At 40.0% G+C, this 19,931-nt stretch overlaps 2 protein-coding genes across 2 annotated transcripts in view; one reads left to right on the top strand and one right to left on the bottom strand.

Moving 5' to 3' along the window:
• The window catches only part of FBXL21 (F-box and leucine-rich repeat protein 21), a 51,089-nt gene extending 50,660 nt beyond the window's left edge, over positions 1-429 (top strand). The window contains exon 7 of the mRNA XM_014539162.1: positions 175-429. Coding sequence (XP_014394648.1) covers positions 175-180 — 6 coding nt within the window. The 3' untranslated portion in view covers positions 181-429. The remainder of the gene's footprint in view (positions 1-174) is intronic.
• A 2,428-nt stretch (positions 430-2,857) lies between these two features.
• LECT2 (leukocyte cell-derived chemotaxin 2) lies at positions 2,858-11,962 on the bottom strand. Its single transcript, XM_005865595.2, has 4 exons — positions 11,693-11,962; positions 9,738-9,834; positions 7,776-7,921; positions 2,858-3,288 (listed from the first exon to the last, which is right to left on the bottom strand). Exons 1-4 carry the CDS (start codon positions 11,736-11,738, stop codon positions 3,122-3,124), a joined length of 456 nt encoding a protein of 151 aa, XP_005865657.1. The 5' UTR covers positions 11,739-11,962; the 3' UTR covers positions 2,858-3,121.
• Positions 11,963-19,931: the final 7,969 nt, after the last annotated feature.

The raw sequence follows: 19,931 nt of genomic DNA on the forward strand, positions 1-19,931 counted from the left end.
GTTACTCAGTACTCTTACTTCTCTGTCATTTGAACCTTTATAATACTTTACACTGAACATTTTGACACTCAAACCTGAAACAGAAATTAAAAAAGAAAACAAAACTCTGATATAATACACCAGAGGGCGCTGTATTCTAGTTCTTAGTCTAAAGTCTGCATTTCCGTTCAACAGATGTGAGCGTGCTTGTGGAATGCTAGGCAGAAGGCACAGTTCTTGCTCTATCTTGGGGGAAGCTCTCCATCCAGGTAACGAGTCTGGTTTTTAAAAAAACCATTTCAGAAGGTTAAGTATTTAGAAGGCTATATATTTCATTATTTAAACATTTTAGAGCTCTTTAAAAATTGCCTTTAAAGTCTGTGCTGTGTTCTTGTTTTATGTTCTCAATGGAAACATAGCTTTTGTCCTTTGAAAACAAATGTAATTTTTAGAGACAATCTAAAGTTATTTGGCACTATGGAGATAAATAAGGTAGGTTATCAAACCAAGCAGTGCTGGATATAGTTTTCATTTTTTAAATTAAATTCTTAATTTGCTAGCCTTGTATAACACAGTAGAGAATAGTATCTAATTGGGTATGCCTTGTGTAGACTCTAAACTATCTGAGAACCATCATTAACACTTTTTCCTGGCCACCCCTCTGCAAGTCCTAGTATATCTATAACATATAATTCATAATAATAAATACTCATGAAATCACCTCCCAGCTATAAAACAACAGCATTGATAGTAACTTAAATTTGCCAGAGTTTTTCTGTCCTATCAAGTCCTTAGGTAACTAGTGTTCATTATTTGTTTGATTTCTTTTATATATATATTTATCACATAATTATGTGTTCCTCAAAATTATGTTGTAGCTTTAACTGTTGTGACTTTATAAAAAGAGTATTCATGCTATATTTGATCTTTTGGACTTTTTTTTTTTTTTACCTTGGTATTACAGTAAAACCCTCGATTTTGCGGACCTCCTCAGTTTAAACTTCCGATTTAATGAACAAAATTCCTGGCTCATATGTCATATGTGAAAAATTAACACCCTGTTAATTTTAAAATGCTTTTTTCCAAGATTTGCTTACAATTAAATTAACAGGTTGGTTTTTGTTATTAATTCACTGTTATCTTTAACAAATTTTAACAGATAGGCCATATCTTGGAAAAAAACACTAGAAATTTTGCCAACATAAATAAATATTACATATCTACAATGATAGTCTACATATTTAAATCCAACAGTCACCGCTCAAAAACAATGTTCAGTGAACGATTAGCACGTATGCATCATGGGTGGTAATTAGTTCTGTTGTAGCATGGCGTAACTTTATACAGCAGTTTTAACGTGTGCCAGCTGATGTTCCGACGTGCTAAGCCATGCCCAGCCGTGTGCATTTGTTTACTAGTGCTGACTGGTGAATGCATGCATTTACTAGACCTACTCAGCATAAATTTAAAATTACTATACTATATACAGAAAACTTTTCTGTGAAATTAAACTTTTCATGCATAGTTAATTTTAATTACACAAATGTGTCTACATAAGAAAGACAGGTAGCCCTGACCAGTTTGGCTCAGTGGCCTGCAGACTCAAGGGTCCCGGGTTCGATTCCGGTCAAGGGCATGTACCTTGGTTGCGGGCACATACCCAGCAGGGAGTGTGCAGGAGGCAGCTGATTGATGTTTCTCTCTCATCAATGTTTCTGACTATCCTTCTCCCTTCCTCTCTGTGGAAAATCAGTAAAATATATTTTTTAAAAAAAGAAGAAAGACAAGTAAACTAACTAATTTGTCAACTTTTTGACATATGCATTCAGCAAACCTACTTTATTATATAACAGACACCCCCTCGCCCGAAATGGCCCGTTATATCGAGATTTTACTGAATATTGCTATGATTCATCCATTTTGTCGTTAGCTGAGGATTATTTATTATGAGTGCTATGTAATATTCCATTCTATAACCACAATTTATTTGTCCATCTCACTGTTGATGGGCACTTGAGTTGTTCCAGGTTTTGCTCTGACAAATAGTGATGTCAGAACATTCTTATACCTATGTCCTAGTATACAACTGCAGCCACTTCCAACCAGTAGTAAAGTAAGTTCAATTAATTTCATTTTCCTCTAACATATCTACACTAAGAATGGAGTCATTCTACTGGAGTTTTCTACACTCCAAAAGGATTTAAGCAAAAATTCATGAAGGATATTTTCAGAATGATGAATTCAATTTATTCATTTCTTACTGGCAGACTAAACTCTAGGGAGCCATAATTATTTCTGGTCCTTTGAACATTTGTATGGTTATTTCGCGTTGGCACCTGTTGCCAATATAACCAAGAAATAATAATTTAGTATACAATGAAGTGTAGAAATAAGTAGCTATCAGACGCATATGGCTAGATGAGGCTGACTGTCTTGGTTCCCTGAGATACGTCAGGTTAGGATAGAACTCTTTCTCTTTCTAGTACTCCTTGTTATGCAATCATACTGAAATCTAGAATAATACATATTTTCTTAGGCTGCCATTATTCATTAACTTAGAAGATCTACCACTTATATAGAATGTGGGAACGTGGGAATATAAAGACCAGTGAATTCTGTTCTATTCATGCAAGCAGCTCACGCTCCAACCAATTTGACAAACCTAAGGATATTGCTGAAATTCTCCACAACCTTAACTCAAAAGAAGCCTCCAATTTATTCAGTTAATACCTATTCAGTATGTATGAGTGTCCAGCATTGTACAAACCTCTATTCTCTTACCATAAATACAGATTAAGGCTTTTTTTTCCCTAAGCAAAAGTCTAGTTTTAGAATCATTAAAAATGCAGTCTGGACTAACTTGAATGTACATGTTTATTTACTCTAGGTATTTAGGACTAAGAAATATTAAGAAAAAGCCACCACCCCAGATATAGGTTACCAAAAGTTCAGAGAGCCATGAGAAATTAGTTGACATAAAAAAAAAACATGAAAGTGGCAGTGAGTTGAAATGAAAATACTGTTTTCTTCCTTGCACTTATCATGTTTCTCTTGGAACATAAATTTCTTGGAAAGCAGGATATGCGTTCAGGTTCTAGGAAGATGGCTCTCTATCTTGATGATCTGGTCATCTGTCTTCCATTTATAGGTACACGGTGGGATCACTCCGGTCACAGTTTTCAATGTGTATGTGGGATTGTATGCCAGGATAAACTTTCTGCAAGGGCAACAGAATTCCCAGTTTTTCTCCCTTCTTGATAGAACCTTTATATTTAATTGGCTTAATGTAGAACATTTTAATACAGAAACCTAAAAGAAAAGAAGAAGTGAAATTATTCATTATCTGGGTTTTAATGGCCTAGAATCAGAAATTTTAAAAAATAACAGAAATAACACACACAAAAAACATAAAAAGAAAAGAGAGTTGATTGAACTCAATGGGGGAGTAGAAGGAAATGACAAAATCATACCAGAAATAAAGACAAAAATTGCAAGATGCCCTAGGAAGAATAAATTTAAATGACAATGTAATAAAAGCATTAAACAATAGCAGAAAAACACTAGATAACTGAGAATATTGACCTGGAATACTGTTAACTCTAAGGCATATTCTAATTAAACTATTAGACTTTAAAGACAAGGAAAAATGGAAAGAACTGGCACAAGAATACAAATCTTTCTAAATACCAAAAGAAAAAAAAATTTAAAGACCCACCATATAGAGAAATTGAGTTAATATAATACCATAATTATAATGTAGTATGACAATGTTATATCTATAAATGTTAACTCATCTATTAAACAGACTTTTCTATTGACTTGGAAAGGAAAACCCTACTCTATGCTGTATAGAAAAACAATCATTGTAAAAGGCTAAAAGTTAAGGAATGGACAGATATTTGCCAAGAAAATGGAAGCAAAAAGAAAAGCAAGGGTTATGATCATGTTATGAGAGTGGAATTCAGGCCCAAAGCATTGAAACAAGACAAAGGAGGACAATTTATAATGCTAAATCCAAAGATGTCGCAATAGTGACAACTGTCCGTGTGCTAAATAACACAGAAACCATCTGTATAAAACAGACTTCAGGAGATGCAAGGAGAAATAAATGGAAACCCACTAGTAATAGAAGACTTCAACACGTTTATATCATTAAAAACAAGTCAAGTGGACAGAAAACATCAGTAAGGCTATAGAATTATGCCATACAACATGGTAGCCACTAGCCACATGTGGGTAGTTAGCATTTGAAATGCAGCTAATCTGAATTAGATGTGCTCTAAGTACAAGGTACATACTGGATTTTGAAGATAGTACCCCCAAAAAGGTAAAATATTAATAATATTTATATTAATTGCATTTTGAAATAAAAATATTCTGGAGATACTGGGTTAAATAAAGTATATTATTAAATTAATTTCACCTCTTAACTTTTACTTTATGTGACTCCTAGAAAATTTAAATTTAAATTTTACTTAGGTGGTTTTTATTATATTCCTTTTGGATAGTACTGCCATAGAAGATCTAGACAAAATCAATAAGGTGTGTCTTATGTATATATGAATACTGGAGGCCTGGTGCACAAAATTCGTGCACGGGGGGAGGGGGGGTCTCTCAGCCCTGCCTGTGCCCCCTCGCAGTCCAGGACCCCTCGCTCCTTACCACCTGCCTGCTCGCTGCTCCTTACTGCTCAGCTCACTGCTCCTTAGCACTGCTGCGGAGGTGGGAGAGGCTCCGGCCACCACCGCTGCGCTCGCCAGCCATGAGCCCAGCTTCTGGCTGAATGGCACTCCCCCTGTGGTAGCGCACTGACCACCAGGGGCAGCTCCTGCGTTGAGCATCTGCCCCCTGGTGGTCAGTGTACATCATAGCGACTGGTCGTTCTGGTTGTTCCACTGTAATGGTCGCTTAGGCTTTTATTATATAGATGTGTAAGACCTCCACACTGAGAACCAATACAACAACTGCTAATACCGCAATGCAAGAAGACCTACATATATGGAGGATATAACATGTTCATTGATTGGAGGATTAATTACTTTCAAGATAGAAGTTCTTCTCAATATAACCTATATAATCAGTGAAAATCCAATCAAAGTCCCAACAGGCTTTTAATGGAAATTGACAAACTGATTTTACAATTTGGAAGTGCAAATAACCAAGAATTGCCAAGACAGCCTGAAAGAACAACAAAGTTGGAAGATTTATACTATGAGATATCATTATGTATTTTAAAGCTATAGCAGTTAATTCAGTGTATTATTTGTGGAAGATTGACAAATGACTGATGAAACACAATAGAAAGACTCACAGAAACTGACCCACATATATTCAGACCCTGATTTATGACAAAAGATCTTGAAGTGTAGTAGGGGGAAAAAATGATCATATCAAACTAATGGTACTGAGTTAATTAGATATCAATATGGAGAAAAATCTTGATCCCTAACTCATTCCTTACACAATCCCAGATGGATTACAAACCTAAATATGAAATATGAAGCTTATAGATGAAAACATAGGGAGACTATCTTAATGACTTCAGGGAAGGAAAATGTATCTTAAACAGGTAAAAAATGTTAACAATAAAGGAAAATAATACTAAATTGGGCTGCATTAAAAATATGAATTTTTATTTATTGAAAGAAGCAGTAAGAAAGTGAAAAACAACCCATAAAGTGGGAGAGGATATTTGCAATACATGTATCTGGCAAAGGACTTGTATCCAGAATATACAAAAAACTCCTACAGACCAATAAGGAAAAGACAATTAAGAAAGACAGGGAAAAATACTTGAATAGGCACTTCACAAAAGGCAATATTGATGTTATCAATAAATATGAAAAATGCTCCATTTTATTAGCCATTAGGAAAATGCAAATTAAAGCTAAATAAGATATCACTACATACTCGTCAGAATGGCTGAAATAGAAAAGTAGATAAATAACACCAAGTATTGTGTGTGAAGCCACTGGAACTTTCATATACCCTTGTTTGGAGTGTAAGTTGGTATTACTTTGGCAAACTGTGCCAGTATCTACAAAAGCTGAAGATACACATATACCAAGTGACCCAGCACTTCCTCTACCACAGTATCCTGCCAGTTGCTGAGTGTATTAATTCTAATTATGTAACTGGGGAAATTACCCCAGGGTGGATTTGTGGATGCACTGGGCGCATTATAAAATGGACCCTAGTGAAAAGTACATTGATTATCTGACCTTACAAGCCCCTAGTCTGACTGATGGACCACAGTGGCCTTTTGAGTCTCTAAAGAATTAGTATCAGTTTTAAGTAAGTCCAGTAATCTCTGAAAAGCCTAATTATTTCTTCTTCCCCAATGTACATTCTGCTAAATAGCCACAGGTCCCTTTGGGAATGGTTAGAAGTAAGGTTTACAGTATAAATTTTTGGCTGTGTGACAGAGCCCTTCCTCAAAGAGACTCAGCCTCCCTTTACTCAAGGGGCTTTGGGACTGTGAGCTCAAGTATACAGGGAATTGGGGTGGGGTGGATTTTGACCCATTGTTGTGATGATTGAAGTCAGAATTCTGTTCATCAGACCTGGAGTGTTTCCATTTATCCAAATCAAGTAAGGCTTTAGTAGGCTGCCCACCTATTTCATTCTAGGGTCTCCATGGTTAACTAGACAAGGCCTCAGATTTCCGGGCTTCAGACGAATATGATTACTGCTTCAGCTCTGCTGCCTGTTAGGTAATCATGCCAACCTTGGCCTTGACTACTAAGTGGACTTCATTCAATGGCAGCAGTTTCTCTCGTCATTCAAGCCTAAGCCTCTGTATAGTTCCTCAAGGACATGGGCTCCCTCACAAAATGCTTCTTACTTGGTGAAGGGATTGTCCTCTGGACTCACTGCCAGCAGAAATGCATGTTCATGTTCCTTAAAAGACATGTGCAAGAAAGTTCATAGCAGCATTTTCATAATCCCTAACACTGGATACTGCCCAAATGTCCATGTAGAGAAGAATGACTAAATAGATTAAGATATATGCATGGAATACTACATAGAGCCATAAGAATGAACTAAAACGATGTGCAAAATATGGATGAATCTCACAAACATGATGTGGATGGAAAGAAGCCCCATAAAAGAGACTGCATGTTGTTTAATTCTATTTATATCATCTTCAAAAACAGGCAAAACTAACATATGGTGGGAAAGTGATTGCCCTTGCTGGGAATAATGAAAAAAGTAGCACAAATGGTCTCTGGGATGCTGCTGCTGTTCTTTGTCTTGATCTGGGTGCTGGTTACATAGGTGCATTCACTTTCTGAAAATTCATGGAGCTAGACACTTAGGCTTTGTGCACTTTTCTGTGTGTGTGTTATAATCCCAATCCCTGGAATACCAGGAGACACAGCTTTACCTAGAATATAGAGGGCTTTGTAAATATTTCACAGTCAACTCTTGGAGAAAGGCCAACATTTTCCAATTGTGGAATTTTGGTAAATGAAAGTATGTATTCATGATAGTTAGTATTGCTGAAAGTGGTTTTGTTTATAGATTGTTAAGCAAAACCACATGGGCCACAGGAAGAAAGCCCTCAGTCAGCTAGAGAAGTAGATGGAGTGTGTGCATAAAAGCAGATGACTCCAGGAGACCAGTGTAACATCTTCGGAAATGCATTAGCTGTTTTAGTTTGCTACACCAGGTCCTTTATGTTGTAGGTTTTATCATCTTGAAGGAAGTATGAAATTTCAATTATGGAATATGCATTCAATAAATAAATATCCAACATCTCCGTATGTGTCCCAGACATATACACCACCTCTTACCTCTTCCAGATATCCGAACACCATTATTGATGGCATTTTTGTTTTTATAAGGTTTCTCCTGGCCCACAATCATTCCACTGAAAGGTGCATACACAGTAGATCCATCAGAGCACAAGACGTCCACACCCTGGTGAGGCCTATGATTTCTAGGATGCAGATAAGAATGAAGAGACTTAGGAGCTGCCCTGGGAGCTTTATTGCCCAGGAGTGTGGTGTTAGCCCTCTGTCCCCAGACCAGGGTATCAACAATTGAAGCTGCTAGAGCATATTAGGATGTCCCAGGTTTCCTCACCCTGTTTTGCCCAATTTTAACCTCCTTCCCTGAAGGTAGTAATAACCATGTTGTAAAGATTAAAGCATTTAAGATAGTATTTGGCACTTGGGAAGCCTTTAAAAATATTAGCTATTCTTATTATATGGCATTTTGGGGAAATGAAGCAATCTCTATGAGTACATTTTAATATAGACCACTTAGGAAAGAGTTGTCTTTTTATGGGAACCTATCATAAAAGAATCTTATGTTACCCTAGCCATGCTTTTCCCTCAGCGACCCAGAAGTTATTACAAACATCATTTACTGTACATGCTATTTTAATATAGTGAGTGATGCTGCCTGTGTTTATTAAAGTACATGTAGCACAAACACAAAATGTTTCCAGGTTGTGAGGTTTCTTGAGGTTGTCGCTAACAGTCCTCACTGTTGTCAGCATGCCCGCTCTTGCCAGCCTCTTCTCCTTTCTAATAGGCTCCTGCCTGAAAACTCAGACTCACCAGGATTGTTAGATGATGTAAAGCAACATTGAGCAGGTTCCAAGTGAAGAGCCATTAAGTTATTATATAAGTCAAGTGCAAAACTTTAGGGTAGGAGCTAATTGAGTCTTAATTTTGGCAATTAAGAGGCCATTTTCCCATATTTCCCATCTCTTAGGTATATCTCCAGGTGCTTGAGGTTACTTTGTAAGTATCCTATATGCAAATCGACCAAACGGCGGAAGGACCGGTCACTATGATGCGCACTGACCACCAGGGGGCAGACACTCAACACAGGAGCTGCCCTCTGGTGGTCAGTGTGCTCCCACAGGGGGAGTGCCGCTCAGCCAGAAGCCGGGCTCAAGGCTGCAGGTGGTAAAGAGTGAGGGGTCCTGGAATGCAAGAGCCCCAGACTGCAAGAGGAATGTCTGACAGTCGACTTAGGCCCACTCTTTGGGGAGCGGGCCTAAGCCAGCAGGCGGACATCCCCCAAGGGGTCCTGGACTGCGAGAGGACACAGGCCAGGCTGAGGGACCGCCCCCCAAGTGCATGAATGTCATGCACTGGGCCTCTAGTTATCTGTATAAGTGAGAGTTCCACTATACTAGTAATGGGGGTGGAGGTCAATAATGCAATTGGACACACAGCTATTTCATCAGAGAGTGGTACTCCCAAGGTGATACTGTACGTTACTGGAAATTCCTGTAACAAGTCTGTTCCTCATTGTCTGAAATAAATTGCCTGCTTAGGGCCACCTCCGGTGTTCAGCTCCCAGAGGCTGGGTTAGTACACTGTGGTTTGATGGAAAGAGGATCCTAAGGCCTGAATCCTAGTTCAGCTTTCACCACCTCCAGCTGTGTTTGGCAGGTCCCTTAGCCCTTTGGTGCCTCCGTTCAAGTTCCTCATCTATAAAATGGGATAGTAATGCTTGATTTTCACCTTGGAAAAACCAGGTGAACTAAGTCAACGTGGGAAAACACTGTTTGCTCCCCTTCCTCTTTTCCTTATTCCACGCTCTGTTCCCAATTCTGAGCCCATACTTGAAGCAGAGTTCTTGGAAGTTGCTCCAAAGACAGTAATGTAACTGGTTTCATCTCCGAGTTTTCCTGTTGTCAGAGGAAATGATCATGAGCACTTGAGGAAACATAAGGCAGGCACACTAAGCAAAGAGGTCAAGAGGTCGAGAGCCCAGAAAGCATATGGTAAACATACCTCTGGGCAGTGTACTGGCCACAGCCATGGCTGTCACACATCCTGATCTCATTGGAAGACTTGCCAGCACATAGATTAGCCCACGGCCCAGCCAGCACTGAAAAGGAGAAACATGAGAGGCAAATTTCCTGTCTCACATATTTCCAACCTCCATTTGCCTTGTAAGTCTTCAGAGGATTCTGAAAATATTGTTTTTGCTATAATTTGTCCCTAACATTCTATAGTTTATGGTAAGCTCTTCCTTTAATTCCTGGTTCAGATGTAAAATTGGCTTTTTCTCTGGCCACAAAAAGTCCGTTTTATGACATATAGAGGTATTTGTAAGTGTGTCTGTTGATAAGCATTAACCTCCATCATTATAGTTTCAGATTATCCACTAATAAATGGCATAAAGTGTGCTTTTCAAATTTTCTTTGTTCATTGTTTGGCATGGGGTTAAGGAAAATAATCAAACAGGTTGATTTATTTAAAGAAATAACCCCAGAAGTTCTTAAGTAACTTGGAAATGTTTCCTTATTGCGAGTCCCAATAATCAAATCCAAGAAAATATTTGGATTAGCAGCAGTCGCCAACCTTTCGGACCTCATGGACCACTGGTTGGCAACTGCTGAATTAGAGAAATAAACTCTGAACTAGCAAAGTGTATGTATCACTAAATAAATCTCTCTCACATTTGCAAATGGAAGAGGGAGATTCTTAAAAATATGAACATGTCAAATCAATTTAGCTTAGAGTGGAGTCAGAAGGGAAGATGGGGAAGAGAGTAGAAACAATTACAGACAGTCCTTGGGTGACGTCGCACTCGACGTACATCGTTTCGTGGTTACGTTACCATCTCCCATTTATTTATAAAAAAAAAAATTCCGTCATTTCGACATATGTACATATGTGCTTTATGTTTTTTATTATTTATTTACCACAAGTAAAATTCCTGATAACCACAGGAATTGTTATCTTTCTCTTAAATTTTTTTTACTGTTTCATTTCAGTACTGCTGTGTATGTGCTCCATGTGAGTGACGTAGGTGCTTATGTAGGTGGGTTCCGACTTACGGCGAAAATCGCCTTACGTCACACCGTAGGAACGGATCTCCGACGTAACCCGAGGACCTACTGTATATAAAAAATTATGAAGCAGTAAAACATGGAGAAGGGGGCTAGCTCTCTATGTGTATTTTGTGCAAACTTTGTAAGTGCATCTTCTCTTTAATATAGTAAGCACTTGATAAATGTTCAATTGAATTTTATTTCCAGGATTTTCAATGTTAACATTCATAGCAAGATGAAGTTAGCAAACTCAATCTTTCACGTTAAAGCAAACTAACCAAAACAGAAGCAAAACCAAGAACCTGTTCATTTGATCACTGATTTTATTTAACAGTATTTTACTATTAATAATACATGTGCTATGAAGAGAAGGTACAAAATATGGCCATTAGGCATATTCTTTAATATTCTTTCAAAAGTCTTATACCTTAAAGCCACACTTCAAGTCAACACCTTGATCAAGATATAAAGCCATCACTGTGGCAACTAATACTTATCCTTGGGAACTCAGGCAGAGACTAGACAATTTGTTAATTTATTCATTTTTCTCTTAGGCTGTGACTATTAAGGGAGCATTCCCCTGGTCCTAATCCCACTAATCTCTGCATCAGGAATTTTCTAAGTCATATTCTTACACAAACTTTTCATCTTCTAATTACATTCCAATTAAGTTCTAGACCACAACTGAAAGACGTTTCTTAACGTCCCCCCCATTCCACTTTCGTTTCCCTCATTAAAGAACCAGAGCATTCGGTGGACATCATTGAGAGCCCCCTGTTCTTCCTATTGCATTTTTAATATCCAGATACACACGTGTCTGTTGTGATTGTGCTATTATTGACTTTTAAATCTATCCTTGAAATAAGTTTTTACAAATTAGCCGAGATTCTAAAATTGTGTCTGACTTACCAGTTGAAATCAAAGCAGCCAAAAGGAGGACTCCTGAAGAAAACATTTGGCTTTTATTTTCCTGTGATGCTTCTTCCTCCGATAATTATAATGGCTCCACACTCTCTTTGAAGAATATTCAAGTCTGAGTAAATATTTTCTAGCTATTTAGCCTTAGAATTCTGCATTTTTCATTTCTTTAACAGGAGACAATGGAACAAGTCAAATTCTAATACCCCATGGCTAGCTATTTGGTTCAGATGTAGGACCTATATAAAAGCTTCTGAGCTGAAGAAGTAGCTAATTTTATTGGAAATGCTGACTAAATATTAACTGAAAGTGATCAAACCAGGTGAAGAGTGACTGTCCTCAGGGCTGTGGCTTCGTGAATAACTGCAGATACAGTAAAAATACAAAAATACCCTAACTTTAGGATAATAGTTACCTCAGAGCAGGGAGGGAAACAGAGTTGTGCAGGGGTACACAGTGCTTAAACTCTAAAATAATCTATAGAAAACAAAAGATCAGAAGCAAATATAAAAAAATATTAATTTGTTAATCATTGGAGGTGGATACCTGTTGTAATGCTCTCTGTACTTTCCTATATATTTCAAATATGTATTCGCATTTCCTTCCTTTTGTGGGAGACTGAGATTGGGGCCCCAAATCTCCACCTCTCCCTGCATCCACACCCTTGCCATGACTCTTAGTGGCAGAGGGGGTTTTCTCAACCTCTGATTTGTGGTTCGATTCTATGATGCACTTTGACCAACAGAGCGAGGCAGACATGACTGTATCTGTAGAGCCTGACCTCTGACCAACCTTATGTCGTTCCATTTCCCTTCTTGTGTCCTGTTGTCTTCATGAGGAGGACATTCCCGTACTAACCTACAGGGAGAGAATGACAGTCACATGGAGCAGGCTCATCCTAGCCAAGCCTTCCAGCTGAAGCCAGACTAGCACACCCCTTAATTTACATTAGAAAATTCCCAGCTCTCAGGATTATTGAACACAAATTAACTCCATTGTGTTTAAGGAAATAGTAAGGGAATTAAAGCAAATCTAAGCTAACTAACTGGACATTTGTCCAGAACGAGGCTGGCCTATGTCCATTTTGGAGTGGTATTTCAGGGCCAGAAGGCACTGTCCTTGTTCTTTGTGTATAACCAGTGAGTATAAGGAATGTCCAGATGATTGCTACCTGTTAGAGATCTTTTGATTAGAAACACTGATCTGTTAATAGACATATTTGGATAAGACCTTTATCCTCTCTGAGCTATATTTCCTCATAAATAAATATATGTGGAAGTACAATGACTTGTTGGGCTATGATTACTGAAGGGCATTTAACCTTTGCAAGATATACTCAACTATCAGCATTATAAATTGACCTCATTTCTCCCCCATGCCTTGTGCCTTGACCATTTTATTTTTCTTAGCACTTTCACCAAAGATAGAGAGGACCAGGAGGAGGCAGAGAAATTGAAATTGGCTATAATTCAAGTTGGATGGCTGTGGTGATAAGAAACGATTTTTCCTATGTGGAGACCACCTAACCTTTACTTGCCTCTTTCGGCTCAACATTCTCATCTCTTTAGAAAAGCTTGAGTTAAACTATTGTAATAGAGTTCATCCAGTAGGTTCAGCTGTTCCCTCCTGCCTTATCTCTGGTTCTCTGTAACTGTCTTCTGCTCCCCATAAGGTAGGTAATGAGTTTGTACTGAAATATCAAAGTGAGAAGGCTGGTCATATTCTGGGAGTTTATGAACACATTGATTTTATATGTTAATATTTTGTGTTTGTCTTAGTTCATTCAGGGTGCTGTAACAAAATACCATTGGCTGGTTTATAAACCAAAGAAATTATTTCTTATAGTTCTGGAGGCTGCAAGTCTAAGATCAGGGTATCAGCATGGTCAGGTTCTGGGCAGGGCCCTCGGCGGATTGCAGACTGCCAGCTCCTCCCTATGTCCACGCCTAGGGGAAGCGGGCAGTGGAGCTCCGTGAGTCTCTTCTCTACCGGCGCTGATCCTATTCACGGGATCTCCTCCCTCATTACCCAAAGGCCCCACCTTCTAATACCATCACACAGGCACTGGGATTTCAACATGTGATTTTTTGGGGAGACACAAACATTCCGACCATAGCAGTATTGATTGATATTAAATCATAAATAGAAAACAATGGAGAGAAACTATTTGGTAGAGGGGGCAAAGTTATAGATTTGAAGGTGACCTCCCAGCATAGAGTCTTATTCTCCCTTCCCCCCCATTAAAAATGCAAAATTTGCCCCAACTGGTTTGGCTCAGTGGATAGAGCGTTGGCCTTCGGACTGAAAGGTCCCAGGTTCGATTCCGGTCAATGGCATGTACCTTTGTTGCGGGCACATCCCCAGTAGGAGGTGTGCAGGAGGCAGCTGATCGATGTTTCTCTCCCATCGATGTTTCTACCTCTCTATCCCTCTCCCTTCCTCTCTGTAAAAAATCAGTAAAATATATTTTTTAAAAATGCAAAATTTATCAGAGATGTAATGAAATTTGAATGAATGAGCTAGAAGAAGAAAAGGTTGGGGGAACCCTGCCAACGTACATGCCTATATGGACTACAGTATATTGTTTGGGGTCATTGAATTTGTGTAGCTAACCAGGCTTAACTTTTACCACGTCTAGAAACAGGTTCAAAATTAGCTAAACTATGCTATAAGTTTAAGTGCATGTCCTCAGTGTAAGGAATATAAGACAAAGAAAAATTAGTCTCAATACTGGGATGAGGAGAATGTTTCTGCTGCCAGACCCCAACACAACGCCTCGATAAGTGTTCACAGAATTGATTTGAACCAAACTATATCCCCATCAATGAGGAAGTAGCCTCCTTGCTTTCTGCTTTAATAGAGACTGACAAGCACCAATAACTTAGCACATATTAGATGAGAACAAGGACTAGCAAATGCGCGTAGGCTTTTGGTCGTGTTAGTTGCTCCAACCCATAAGCACAACATGGACAGCCCTTCCTGAAATTCAGTCATTGGTAGTGTTTTCCAGCTAAAAGCAGAGCTAATGTAGGTTTTGTCTGACCTTTCATTTGGTGAGGGCAGCGAACTCATGAGACTGGTGTCATATGGTGACCTCTCTGTGGGTCACTTACCTCTTCCTGCCCTAGGACCCCAGGCAGAGCCTTGACCCCAGCCTAGCATCTCAGGATGGAGCCTTGTCCCCTGAGGGGCTGAACTAGAGCACATAAGGGAATCAGAGCAAGTTTATTCCTACTCATGGACTGACCTCTTCCTTGTCGTCTATTAGAAAGTGGAATTGGATGTAAACCTGAGTCTGTTTCCAATGTCCTGTGCCTGGAATAGGCAGCTGAAGCCCTGAGAGGATCTCATTAGAGATGGCCTTGTTTGTGGGAAAATTCTGGCAGCCCATGTATCATGCTTATATGTGGGATGTGTACTGCAAAGGAATTCTGAGTCTATCTTCTGATTCTGAGTCCCTTACTTTGTTGGAGATAAATGTTAAAGATGTTTACACCCTTGGTATGGGTAGGCAGACATCTTTCCTTGCCAATTTTCTCTCCTATTCTCTTACTTCTCTCTGATAAGCCATACGCCAAATAAAACACTTGATTTTCTTCTCTTAAGGCTATGGTGTATTTTTGTTGATAATTTCCTTATTTGTTTTTAAGTAGTTATATCCTTGTTCTGATTATATAAGTAATACTACCTTATTGCAAAAATTACCCCAAAGTTTCAAAAAAGTATAAAACAACTTTTCCACAAACATTTGGGGTATATGTGTTTTTATTTTTATCTAGTGTCTCTTGTCAGGAAAACATCAGTGTTTTATTAAATAGGCACTATCTTAAACTGAGCATAGCACTAAAAGTTACATGAAAGACCAAGGATGGTTTTTTTAAATTTTATTTATTGATGAGAGAGAGAGAGAGAGAGAGAGAGAGAGAGAGAGAGACGGCAATATATTGTTCCACTTTTGTATGCATTCATTGGCTGCTTCTTGTATGCGCCCTGACCACAGATCAAACCTGCAGCCTTGGCATATAAGGATGACACTCTAACCAACTGAGCTGCCCACCAGAACAAGACCAAGCGTTTTACCAGGACACTAAATAACAGAAGAGTTAAAGTGTTGAGTTTGTCCAACTGCTTCCATTTGGGTAAAATTTAAGTGAAACCTTGTTGGATTTCCTTTGCTGTGAGAGGGCATGGAAATCATTTCTTTAGTCTCTTTGATCTTTGTTTGGATTGGCAGTGCGGACGCCTTTGTGAAGGGGATGAGGCCAATGTGCTTTGCCAAGGGTTGTTGGCCTGGGAGACCTGACTGAACACACTGGGCTCCCTCCCTCTCTCTTCCTCAGGGTTTCGCTGGACAGAACCTACCTAGAAACACCAGGCTATGTTAAACTGCTGATTTAGGAACCACATGCGTTCAGAAACCCCGACAACCCCCAGAACCGCTCGGTGAAAGTCTGCCTCATCATGCGGAGAGGGAGGAGTCTCCACTAGGTATCTTACATGACTTGAAAATGCTAAGCAAACATTTAAGTCGTGCATTCTACCTCCCCTGACACACCCCAGGAACCTAAAGAAGCATTTTCTAATAAGCCACTTCCTTTTTCATTAATGGGATAATGAAGGGGGCAGATTGCGGTCCTTACAATGGAGTATTAAGTTTGATTTATTTTAAATTAAGTTGTAAACTACTGAAGGTGAAAAGCTCTCTTTACGAAATGAAGACACATAATACAACTCTGTGTCGTGTCTAACGCAGCACTTAAAGGGTAGAGGCATGTGGCCAGGGGGTTTCTGGCTGGAGGTCCTTGAGGAAGTATATCTAAGTCAGGGTGGCAAATGTGCGGTGCCTATCCCATCATTCCTGCCTGTGTCCAAGGGAGACATCACTCATCAAGTGTGCTATTCTCTCCAACTACACTCAGACATGACCTCTCAAAGTAAGGTCACTGTAGCCTAGGAGATTTAAATTAGACATGAACTTTCCCAATAAAGGTTTTCTTTATTCTAGTAGGTACAACCATACAACTAAAGAACACTTTACATACTCTTTATTTAAAGTCATTGTCTTCAATTGAGAGTCTCTTGGTTTTAAAATCCTGCCTGAGAATGTTGTGTGGGAATGACCATTTGATGCTAAGATTCCAGAATGTACGAAGCCCCAGTCAACAGACAACCCCCACTCTATCAAATACTTACAGACCCGCAGTGGGCATATTTCCTCACCCAGTTTCACCATCTGCTAGTACTTTGACCAACACAAAGCAAACAGCCCCGGCCACCTCGGGAAATGCAGATGACCCCAAAGCATGGTAAACAGATGTGATTGGCCCACTGAGCTTTGAACCCTGAAATTGCACCACACACAGACACAGTCAGAGCATTGCCAGAGGTTACAACACACACATTCTTGGCACCATTGTTCTGATTGACTCAGACCAGCTGAACATCTTAAACTGAGTGATAAATGAACTACAATCATGGAAGAAATGATGCTCTCCTGTTCAGGGATTCAAATGCCTCTCTAGCTGCTGATACCACCTGAAAAAGAAACTGTCAACATGAATGATTTTCAAAGCTACAACCATCTTCACTGTCCAGAACCACAAGCCATCACACATTTGGTGGGCAATGTGTGCAGGGCACCTAACGAAGCACTGGGAGAATGTGGAGGGGAGGAGGGAGGCAAGCAAGCCCGGCCATACTGAGCACCTGGGAAGGGCCAACCCTGGACTGAGAATGAGGAAGAGTGTGGACTCAAGAGGGTGAAACGGGTGGAGGGAGTGTTGGTTGTTCTGTAGCTGGCTGAGCCCGGTGAAGCATTTCAGAGGGCCTTGCAAACCAAGCCTAACCCCGCTGTTTGCTTGTTTCCAACAATAAAGATGGAATTTTTGAATTTCATTTGACTCCAGGGAGAGCTGGGACTGCTCCAGGAATATTTGTGTTGGATGCTCTGAGAGAGGATAGGGAAGTCATGATATTTAAATACATTTTGTGCTTTTATCTGTTTTCAAAGTCTACTTAAAATTTTTTTTCCTGTTATTGTTACATAGGACCTACCAAGAAAAGGCATTTGGTTGGACTTGGTGGACATAGAAGACAGAGAATGTGACTTTAGAATAGATCACCTTACCCAGACAATAGGGCAAACAGAAGCTTTTAGGGGAAATGAAATAGTCCTGGCCTGGGAGCATCTTCTGTGATTCCAAATTCAGATAATTTCTCTCTGCAGTTAACAAAAGTGTATCCATCTGTATCCGTGAGGGCTCTCCAGAGAAACCTAACCAATAGTGTGTGTGTGAGAGAGAGAAAGGCCGGGGGGTGGGGGGGAGGGAGAATATGAATCAGAATGAGAATGAATTACTTTAAGGAATTTGCTCCTGCAAATGTGGAGGCTGGCAAGTCCAGAATCTTCAGGGCAGGTGGTCCGCAGGAAGGAGAGCCAGGGAAGAGCTGATGTTGGAGCTTAGCGTGAAGGCAGTCAGTCTGGAGACAAATTTCCCTCTTCTTTGGGGGACCGCCACCTTTTTTCTCTTAAGACCTTCAAGTGATTGAATGAGTCTCCTCCACGTTATGGAGGGTAATCTCCTTTATTCAGGCTACTGATGTAAATGTTAATCTAAAAGGTACCTTTACGGAGACGTTTCACTGATGTTTGACCAAACATCTGGGTACTGTGGCCAGCCAAGTTGATACATAAACAAGCCATCCGACCAGCTTAGCACCTTTGCTTCAGGACTCAGAAGTTTGCTCTGTGCACTGACTTCAGGAGTTGACCTAGAACCGGAAGAAAGCTTGGCATGCTGTGGAGCCTGTGGCTGTGGGAGCCTTCAAGGGATTCCAGGAAATTTTATTTTGTTGGTTTACGTTATGGAACCTTTACATATCTAACAACAATCTCATTGAGCACTTTCCTTATGGTCTGACCAACTTTAAACTTTTAATGAGGAGTTAGAGGAGAAATAAGACATACTGGAAATGACTGAGCCAGGAAGACATGTCTAATTCCCACACTTCATTGGCATGCTTTGCATTTGGGGAGCACACTGCACGTCTTTGTATTTTACCACCAAACGTACAGAAACCAAAGGGCCGTGAGAGAAGAGCAAAGAGTGGGTGGTGTGCTGGAGCCAACGGGGAACCCCACATGTGCATTCAAGGTAGCCAGAGGCCCACATTTTTCACAGCAAAGAGCAGGCTGTTCCAACTTACTGTGTAAAAAAAGCAAGAGGGATTTCTGGCCCATGGTGTTTGAAACAAAAATCACCTGCTAGATGACTTCATGTTTTTGTCGATCATTATGAAATATTTTGAAACATCTTTTCATTATCCAAAGTTACAGTTTGTCCATTTCTTCCCAAAACCATGTTAAAAAACAACAACATTGAAAAATGTTGCTTTGGGGCGGGTGCAGGGTGAAGGGGGTCAGTGGGGAAAAAACAACAAAGGGGATATCTATAATACTTGCAACAAGAAAGATACTTTTTAAAAAAGGAAGGCAATTTTGCTTTGCTAAAATGATAGTAGGGTTCTATATAAATCCTCCATGTAACAATTCAGGGGACTTTATTCCTTGGTGCTTTTCTTTTAAAGAGAACGAGGAGCCTTTTTGTATTTGGGTTTACTACCTCATTTGTTTCTGCTCCTTGTTTGTGCCCAAACTGAAGCTCAGATAAGGCAAGTGATGTCTGTCCGACCCTGATTCCTGGGAGCCTCTCTTCTACATCCACTGAACTGTGTCCACAGATGGTCGGTCTCTCTTGGATGGCGACCACTTCCCAGTCTCTTGGGCCGATGGGAGCTCCAGGTCTGATATTTTCCCTTGTGTGTCTCACATTCACCTAAAGCACAGAATGCCCAGGAGCACAGAATGCCCAGAAGCAAAGGTAGTGCTCTCTCCTGTGAGAGACTGAAAATGTGAGAGTCCATGGACCTGGTTATAGAGTCTGACCTGAGGTGAGGAGTGTGATCACCGATGGAGAATACGTGACAATAAGCATTTTTAATTGGGGACAAACTATATTGGGGAGCTCATGTAGAACAGCTTGAATCTTCTGAGATGGGATAAGTAGAAAATAGGAAGGTGGTGAGGGAATAGCCATGAGCTTGACAGTAAGCATGGTTTGGACTGGCCACTGCAGCTGAGAAATGGGAAGTGAAGACAAGGGCTGCCAAGCAGCTGGGCCCAGGAAGCCAGGCTCTGCGACTCTCCAGCAGGGTCTGGCTGCCCAGGAGT

This window comes from Myotis brandtii, unplaced genomic scaffold (genome assembly GCF_000412655.1).
Source record: "Myotis brandtii unplaced genomic scaffold, ASM41265v1 scaffold208, whole genome shotgun sequence".
NCBI lineage: Eukaryota > Metazoa > Chordata > Mammalia > Chiroptera > Vespertilionidae > Myotis > Myotis brandtii.